At 36.4% G+C, this 10000-nt stretch overlaps 1 protein-coding gene across 1 annotated transcript in view; it reads left to right on the plus strand.

Annotated features, from left to right (window-relative positions):
- LOC138022468 (nuclear pore complex protein Nup214-like) overlaps positions 1–10000 on the plus strand; it is a 40328-nt gene that overhangs the window by 9752 nt on the left and 20576 nt on the right. The window contains exons 5-16 of the mRNA XM_068869608.1: positions 206–254; positions 1296–1448; positions 2134–2204; positions 2466–2526; positions 2940–3037; positions 4269–4366; positions 4863–4929; positions 5077–5404; positions 6853–7004; positions 7470–7670; positions 7830–8063; positions 8753–8815. Of these exons, the coding sequence (XP_068725709.1) occupies positions 206–254; positions 1296–1448; positions 2134–2204; positions 2466–2526; positions 2940–3037; positions 4269–4366; positions 4863–4929; positions 5077–5404; positions 6853–7004; positions 7470–7670; positions 7830–8063; positions 8753–8815 (1575 nt within the window). The remainder of the gene's footprint in view (positions 1–205; positions 255–1295; positions 1449–2133; positions 2205–2465; positions 2527–2939; positions 3038–4268; positions 4367–4862; positions 4930–5076; positions 5405–6852; positions 7005–7469; positions 7671–7829; positions 8064–8752; positions 8816–10000) is intronic.

Here is a 10000-nt window from a genome sequence, read left to right on the forward strand (position 1 = left end):
TTATTTTTTAAAATCTTGTCATGTGCAGGTATGATACATGTACTTACAAGTATTCACTTTTGTACAAGTGTGTGTGTGTCACATACTTAGTTCAGTTATAAACGAAGTCAATTGTACAGTATTTTATTTATATAAGAGAGAACCAAAATTTGCTGAGTGGACAAGTACAGTTAACATTATGAGGAACTTTTTTGCTCGTTTCTAGGACATATCCAATGCCAAGTTTGGTGAAATCAATCTTAGTGTGGATACAGGTAACTTACTGTAGGTGGTGAATTATACGTCAACTGTGCGGTTTGTGTACAGTACTGCTGCTGCTTTGCTTGACGAGCTTGCAGAATCAAGCTTGCAAATAGACCATTTGTGATCCTATTTGGGAAAAGCAGGCTTAATGAAAATAGCATTGTTCCATTGCGTTTTGAAACATTGGCAATGTTTTTCAACGGAACCGAAATGCGTTGCAAATCCATTTCAAAATCATTTCAAAACATTGTCAATGCGTTGTCAAACACTGACAACGCGTTTAATGAAACCGCCACGGGCCGTTTGGAATCATTCATAGCACCCCTGCTATTACATGTAGTTACTATGAAATCTTTACAACAAATTGTTAACCCGTTAGCATTAACTCTAGCATGTACGTATCGGTTTGAATTTGAGCAGAAACATCAAATACATGGAGTTTTCCTGTAATTTTGCAGGACACGCCAAGTGTAAAACTCAACTATCCTATGGCTGCTGTTACTTAACCTTTTTGGCTTCAGTTCTTACGGTGTTCACTTTTCTCAGTGATGTGTTGACAGGTGCCTGGGGCAAGGACTACATTGTAGGGCTCAGTGGCCATGATGACCTCCTTGCTTCTGAGAAGAGTGTTGCTTCCTCTCTTGCTACCTTTTACTGCACCTACCCTCCGATGAAATTAATTGGCAAAGTGCATATATTTGTGGTGTTTGTGATCATGCTTATGGTACATGTATTACAGTTCATGTTGATGTAATGGCAACTAGCCTTTATAAAGTAAACTGTAGTCATTTTTTGACACGAAAAATCCCAAATTACATCCGTAGGCCACAGTCATTCAACAGCACTCTAATTGGCCACTGTCAAAAATACCACAAGAATATTCTGTTTGCCCTCCAAAATTTTGCATAAGCATTGTTTCCAGTTTCTCTTGGAACTTACTATGGCCCCAGTAAGAAAATAAAAACAATGCTTAATACACAAAATTTTAAAGGACAAACAAAGAATAATTATTATTGTAATTTTGAAAGGGGCCTATTTGTTTGCTTTCACAGGTGAAACCATGATACTAAATGTAGCATGGAACCCTGGTTTTCCAAGTCTTTTTGCCACGTGTCTCAGCTCGGGGTCTGTGCTGATGATGGAACTGACTGAAAGAGAAGTTAAAATTCTAATGTCTCTGCCTGCAGATCATAAAGCCAGTGCAAGTGAGGAGAATACTCTTGTCAATAAATTTGCTAGAGCTGAGTGATACTAATAATTATTATAAGTATCACTCATAATTTCTAAGTAAATAATGCATTTATTTGGATGCCAACCAACAGAGAGAGCTGGCATTCAGTAGGGTTTTTATAGGCCCTTGGAGGTTCTAAAGCGCTTTATTGGGGAAAAATTACATGTACAGTGTAAGCCTAAGAGGTTTCTGCCAATGAGGTTCTCTTGTGGGCTTGGTTGTCTCCCTTCCTGCCACCTGGCAAGTCCCAGCATCTGTAAGGAGGAATCTTAAGGTTGTACATGTACATGTAATTGCTGCAATCGCTAGCTGCCACAGGGTAACACCATCTAGGGGTTTCCAATATCATTTATTTGCTGTGGAGTTTCCTGGTACCCATCTTCCACTCTTCTTGTTTGATTACCTTAGTCCCTTTTTTGTACTTGCAATATGATTTCATACACAGCATATGTGAATGTAGATCCATGAAAAATGAGGTGGTGCATTTACAGGGGTAGAATTAAATTCTGATTGTAAATTCTAAATTTTACCCCTTTGACCTCAAATGCCCTACAGGTGTAGGACGCCCCCACTTGACTAGTAAAATCGTCTGGTGTTGGACAGAATCTCAATCCCAGGGGTCAATGGGTTAAGGTAATGTTTTTTTTTTTTCACTTAAGTTTGTTGGAGTCCTAAGGGCAAACAGCTTGTTGTGGGTCATGCAGATGGCAGATTAACACAATATTCACAGGTACTTGTATGTAACTCTTCATATTAAACACATGGTTGTATGTGAACTATTGACAACTGAAGAACAATATTTTTATTCTTACATTGTTTGTACATGTATGGACATGTTTTATAGCTCATGTTGTAGTTACCAGTAAGTGATGTCAATGTGGTATACATGTACATGTATATCAAATTCTCCTTTGTTTTCAAAGCCTACAGTGTATTATTATTATGAATAAATTACTTACATTTAACCTTTTTGTTTTTGCTTTTGGTTTAGCAACTTGAAGTAAAGAAGGAAATAGAATGTCCTGAACTGTTCACTGATGATCCCCACAAAGGTATAATTAAGTAATCAATAAAAAGTTAAAAAAAATTACAATGAGTGACATGCAAGAAAGTTAACACAAGGGGGAGGTGGCAGGAATTGTGCAATACATGTAATAGACCTTATTCACTTGACTTCATTTTATTTCATTTCATTTCATTTCATTTCAGAGGACCAAATCTCCTGAATATCATTATACATGACTCTATGACCTCAATTGGGAAAACAAAATGTACAAGCTTGAACTTTATTCTACATTTTAAGACCTTTGATTCATTCCTTGTTGCATACACATAAATTACCAACTGAAATATTTTCTTCTACCAGATTATTAAAACATAATATTATGGTAATGGTTGTTAAAAACTTTTATAGTCTTTTAACCTTAAATTTTTGCTTTTTTCTCCTGTTATGTGTACTATTCAGTGACAGATGTGTTGTGGATTTCAACATCATTGTTTGCTGCCGTCTACTCAAGCTTTGAAGATGGGGATTGCCCAAAATTTCTCCTTATTTCTACTCCAGTAAGTCACGTCAATTTAACATAATTATATATGAATAATATTGCTTTCTTTGAATTGAGTTACAACATACATGTACATGTACATGTATAAATAATAGTTAAAAAGTTGGGCTTACTGGAAAGCTTTTATGTCAATGCTATTTTTATTCTTCATGCCGAAACTGCGCATTATTTTTGCTGAATAATTAAAAATTTAAAATCAGACAGAGAATGCTCTTTTATGAATGGATGGTGGTGATTTCACAGGTAACAAAATCTCTCGCAAGTTCTCTGCGAGTTTCGGTGCGGCTAACAATTTTTTTGGATTTTTGACACATACAATGTATTTGCAGTGCAGATCAACCTTCTAACTCTAAACAGAAAAAGGATGCACACATACACATGTAGATCTCATCAGACACAGCAATGGCAAAGAAAAAGTGGAAGCAGACCAACGCAAAAGCTGATCTAGCACCTCTCAAATAGGCCATTTCCGAGTTCATGTCTGGCTCTTCTTCAAAGCGATTCCAAGTGCGAAGTTTTTGTGATGGTAAATTTAGTTGTACTTTACATATGAATGAAAAGTAATTTTCATAAGACAAACATCTCACTTAGACTCGCTTTAATGAGGAGGCAGATATGAACTCGGAAATGACCTATTCCCATGGTACAGTGTACATGTAACTTCCTCACTGATATGCTTTGTTGGAGACCAGTTCTGATAGTAATTATGATCCTTTGTGTTAACTCTGCTAACCCACTAACGTCTTAGAGTTTTATCGTTCGTGCAGGTATATTTCTTTCTGCTATTTTATCTCTTCAACAAACATTTATGTGATTGCTTTACTTTGAATTCTTAAAATGATTTAAAGCCACAAAAATATAAACTATGACGATTATACAATGTACATGTATATAAAAATAATTATACACATGCCTCAAACATTTTGCGACAGAAGATTTTATTATTATTTTGATTTCAAGTACATGTAAACAATTGTTTCCCACAAAAAAGTGCCCTGGTAGTCTAGGTAATTATGCTCTCAATCAAAAAGGAACTTCAACTTCTGGCAAAAAGGTATTTTTCCAATATCTCTGGAATGTGACTTTGACCTTTAACTGAAATCCAAAAAATTTTTAGGCAATACACTGTATTTCTATCTTGAAGGTACACGGCAACCTTAAAATCACAGTACACTGAGCTGACATGTACTGACATATGCTATGGGTTTACATTCTTTTAATTCTTGCAGAAAAATGAACCAGTAGCCATAACCAATTTTGACGACATCTATTTTGCAATGAGTGATGACCGAGAAGATGTGTTTTACCTTAGAAATATCAGTGAATGGTGAGAACTACAGCTGAAGAAATTATCTTTTTAAGTACATGTAATTCAACTCAAGCATAACCAATGATTTTGATTTTGATTTGATTCAGTTTTGAATTTGATCATTTTGATAAGAATCCATTTGTACTTAAATTGCAAAATTATTATTGTACAACTGTAGATCCTGATGACACATACATGTACAACCGTACATGTACTTTTGTTTTGTTTTTTTTTTGTTTTTTCTTATGGATGTTTATTTTTGTCGTGGCTCATTTTTATTTTAACTAAAATGTAACTGTTGATTTTGTTGCAGTCTCTGTTTTAAATTTTGATTCAGTCTGTAATTTTATCATTAATAATAACAATGCATCAGAACTACGATTATTACACATACAGTGTATACAGTTGGTCATGATTTATTTAGTTTGTACTGTTTGTTTAATATAATGAATTTTATTATTAAAATTAGTTTATTGCAGTCCTTGTCTTTCTATGTTCTTTTTTTTCTCAACAGGAGCATTGTAGTGTCAGCATTTTCCAATGGACTTGAGGCTGCTGTCATTGGAAAGTACGGTGGAGAGGTAACAGGCCACTGATTTGTTCCTTGATGTCTTCCTCTTAATTTTAAAGTCACTTCAATCATACATATTCATTAATTTTGTTTGTTTCCAAATTACTGTGTCTGCAAAGTCTTGTCGCTATCTTCTTTTCATTCATTATCTGGACAGGCTGAGGGAACTTGGGAAAAATGGAGCTTTGAGGAAGATGGTCGTCCTTCAATGCCTTTGACCAGTAATAATGATGAGTCATTTCCTATGGGCTTAGCATTTGACTTCAGCTCCAGGAGACCATTTCTGAAGGGAGAGCAGAGACTCCCCCCTGCACCAGTTATGATGATTTTGTCCACGGATGGCGTCTTGTGCCCATTTTATGTGATAAATCAGACTCCAAATGCAAATCATGATATAGTTAGGCCTCCTGAACCCTTGCCACTTAGAGGACAAAGAAAGCCTGTTGTTTCTCATTTTAGCAGCAGTTCCTCTCAAATAACTGATGGTAAGTCAAGATCATTTTTATGCAAGGAAAAATAATATTACAGCATGCCAGTGGAATTACAGCTGTAAGTACAGGCAGAAGCTTGTGACCTTAAAGTGTGTAACTTGCAACGCATTTCCTTGGAACAAAGCTGAGGATTTTAGGACACCAATTTTATGCCCAAAAATGGACATAAATAAGATTGAAGCTGCATGTGCTGGAAAATGTGCGAGCTTTGTCAAATCCAAATAAGAAAATTTTCAAACTAAAAAAAACCCCAGCTCTGAACCAGAGTTAGGGCACCCGCAAGCTTGGAGATGTAGTGTTCCGGAAACATTGTTGCCTGCAATGTTTCCTCTGCGCGCAAACCAGGAAACATTTGCTGAGGAAGCAAAATGTTTCTGAACAAATCTGAAACATTTTGCTTCCACAACAAAATTAATAGGGACCTTTAGCAACGACGACGGGAACGGCAACGAGAACGTCATGTAAAAACATAAATTCACGTTATTGCGCTCACTTCGCGACTATTCTAAGCCTTTTAATATGACAAAGGTGTTTCAGTCCCTCAGGAATGAAACCGTTACGAGCGGCGCTTAATTTAGGGGAGAAAAATGAAAATTTATCTCCAGGTGCTGACGTTCTCCATATCACTTCAAACTTGGTAATTTCACGTTGTTGCTTTGCTGACGACAGCAAAGAAACGGACAAAAATGAAAAATGCACGTGCAGGGCGTCCAAAGCTATTGTTTTTGCCCACTAAATATGCAAATTTGTGACGTTCTCGTTGCCGTCGCCATTGTCGTTGCTAAAGCTCCGTAATGTTTCCTGGGGCCGCAAATGTGGAAACAAGTCATTAGCTTCTGCAACATTGTTTCCTCATTTGCCGGCACCTTTAAATGCTTGAAGGTCATGAGCTTCTGGTACAGGCTTAATATCCTGCAGACGTCATCTACAGTGTATCATCTATTTATTGATTTGTGTTTTTTTTTAAATAACTAAAATTAATATTTAATACTTTTTTGTTTTACCACCCTGAACTAAAATTCAAAGGATCCATGTCATTAAAATACCCTACACCTTGAAGGACATACAAGTCATGAATATGTACTAACTCAACAGTTGATAAAATGTCAACCAATATTTTATTTAATGATCTGTACTCTTACTGGCCAGTTGCTAAGTTCTCTATAATTTAAATCCAGGGAGTTATGGTTTGTGCAGTGGTGGTGAGACTGTCCACGGTTAAATTTACATACTTAACGTCATTATCTGGGATGAGTTTGCTGGTTCAACTCTTCTTTGCTCTATGGGGTTTTCCTATGGATACCTGGTACTCTGTTTTTCCACTCAAACATTCAATACTGTACATGTAAAAACCAACAACTTCTATACATGTATAAAGAAACTTGCTTTAATTTCTTGTGACTTGATTTGATTTACAGTCTCCCTAATAATTATCGCTTCAGTTCAGCCCCAGTTACCAGCTGCACAGTCAGGACAACCAGCAGCAATGCCTCAGCTTGTGAAGCCCACACCTACTAGTCAAACTCAGTTGAATTTTGCCTCACGTTTGCTCGAATCTCAGTTTATTGCAACCAAAGTCAACACTCAACCTAAGGTTTGTTGACAGTGTGATAAAAAGTAAAGTTATGAATAGAGTTTTAATAGACCTTTTGCAGGTACATTGTATTGTATGACAGCCATTTTAATCTCTATTGTTTCGAAAGACATTATGGGATGCTCAGGTGGCAAGTTAATAAATTACGTATTTGCCTCCTGGGCATCCCATAATAGCTATTTCAAACAATAGAAACCAAAATGGCTGCCGTACATGTATGTATCTGCAAAAAGGTCTATTTTGTGTCTAAAACATTATTTTATTGTTACAGTACTTGTCAAAGCAAAGGTACAATGTAGGATATTTTCCTTACATTGTTGGCCTGTCTGGAAATTAAACCAGTTGCCCAAAAGTCTGCTCACTTCTGGAGTACGTATTGTACTGGTGGCTCCCAAGTTAAACCTACATGTACAGTACATTGTTGTCTTTTATCAAAGTTTTAGTAATAATAACACTTTTTAATAGGGTCTGAGTCTTGGAGATGGCTGGTCAAATGTTTCTGCTTCTCCAACCCCAAAGTCAGGACAAGGCGTGGTGACACATCCCAATCCAGTAGCTTCCACTCAATCTCCAATTCCTCGTCCACTGACTGAGAATGTGAGGTCTGAAATTTCCAGTGCAGCAGGATTTCAAGCATCAAATACAGCTACAGAAAGAGAACAAGGGGTACAGCTGTAGATCTCTAAAAACTAACCATTATGATAATGAAATGACAGTGTGCTTCATGAACTGTTACGGTACAGTAGTCTCATAGCCATTAATTATTGATTCGTACTAAAACACATAATATCCATTAAATTTTCAATAATATAATGTTTTGAACAGAGGTTTCGTCTTGGAGGTGAACAGCCAAAAGTACCGGCAAGATCAGTTTCTTCATCCCCCAAGTCAGGACAAGACTTAGTCGCCCAACCCTTTGCAAGTCAACCACTACCAGTTACCAGGTCATTTGCAGACTCTCTTAAAGCAGAAAGGTCCACAGCAACAACATTTGAATCGCTGGCACAAACATCAAGGTTTGCAACAAAAACAAGGCAAGAAGCCTCCAGAAAGGAAGCGGTGAGGGTTTCCTGTACACTTTAACTTTCTTTGACTATAATAATTATTATTTAATGCCTGATTTCTAGAGGATGTGTATTATGGTACATATCAATAATTGCGGATTGCATCTCAGCACTGTGGGCTTGAATACCGGCATGTGCTCTCCAAAGTTTACCGAGCGTTCCATCCATTGGTAGTCAGTAAAACCAGTGCAGTACACTGTCCATAATTATCAGGTAGGGACTTCCTGAAAAAAGAAAATCAGTCGCAACCAACATTATAAAAAAAAGCCATCAGTAATGATGTTTAATCAATTAGGTTTCTATAAAGGCACAGACCGTAGTATTAAATCAAATTTTCATTTGATTAAATTACATTGTATGCATTTTGTACACCCAAAAACAATAACTACATGTATTGTTTGGTTACTTTACATTGTAGAAGCAATTTTCAAGAGAAGATGTTCATTTACTGTGCGACGCGCCTTACCGTGGCCACCTAACAAAGTTTTTTACATAATTATTATCCGCCAAATAGGGTGTGCGAATTTGACAGTCACACCTCCTTGCAAAGTTTGATTGTACGGTTGTAAATTGAACACCGTTGTATGGGTTGTTGAGTTGTAAAATGTGAAAGTTTGTTAGGTGGCCACGGTAAGGCGCGTTGCACTGTAACTAAAACTGATTAAATTATCTTTTGTTTGGCAGGTCGTCTCTGTTTCTAAGAGTAATGTCATTGAAGCCTCTGTTTCTCAGAATATACAAGAAGTGGTAATTAATCTTGTTCCTCTATTTTATAGTATAAAATAGAATAATTATTTATTTGTTTTGTCGCTAAATATGAAGTTGCTCAACGTGCAAAAATTGTCCCCTTTCTTACAATACCATACATGACAACAGAGAGTTCAGTTCTTCACCAATGACAAGGTCAATAGCACTTTCAGTCATTAGTGCTGTCACAATAACTCCAAGGTTGTGCTTTTAAAACTGTTTATTATTATTATTATTATTATTGCCTCTTGTGTCTACAAGGGTTATCAACTTTATTTCCTCCGAAGATGAACCATTCTTTAGTTGTGGCATGAAACACGACCAGACTACAACACTCGGGTTGTTAAAATTACTGAGGAGAAAGTGCTCCTTTTGTATTTTCACCTGCAAAGGGATTAGGTTTTCAGAGAGACCCTGTCTCCTAACCCTTGTTCATTAAACCCTTTCACCCCCAAGGCAAACCCCATTCACGAGTAAAATCATGTGGCCTTAAACAGAGTAAAATCCACAAGTGTTTTTTTTTAGGAAGGAAAGGTTTAAAAACTGTGAGATGATAAAGAACCCAAGTGCTTTTTTGCAAAGAGGAATTTGGCACATTAATTTTTCCAGTGTTGTAATTTATCCTGTTTTCTCCAGCAAAACATAGATGGATTGGCTTGATTGTTATCGTTATTGATATTTAGCAAAACAATAATAGCCATACAGCTAGTATTCTCATAGATCAATATTTAAATTGGAAATCACACATTAACCTTTTGTTAAAAAAGTTAGCAAAGCCGTAGGTATAATTATTACGACGTCTATTATGCTAGATTACGACATCTATTGCCTTTGCGAACCCCAACTCAGATTTATCAGTCCTTGATACTGTACCTATGGCTTAAGCTCTTGGGGACAGGCTAACAAAGCTGATCTAGAAAAGTTACCTCGTTTACAGAAGAGGGGTCTCCGCTTAATTCATCAATCAACTGGCGGAAGAGAACATGCCATTCCTTTATTTAATAAGAGTAATATTCTAACTACATGTATTACTTTTCTTTATGTTGAAATAATTTCTAATCTAATGTACAATATGTGAGAAATAATTTGGAGTCTGTCAACATTCAAAATCTATTCAAATCCGTTTGAGATCTGCATTCCTACGATACCCGGTCAGCAGCTGCTGATAATTTTTACATTATGCAA

The sequence above is a fragment of the Montipora capricornis genome, chromosome 2 (genome assembly GCF_036669925.1).
Source record: "Montipora capricornis isolate CH-2021 chromosome 2, ASM3666992v2, whole genome shotgun sequence".
Taxonomy (NCBI): Eukaryota; Metazoa; Cnidaria; class Anthozoa; order Scleractinia; family Acroporidae; genus Montipora; species Montipora capricornis.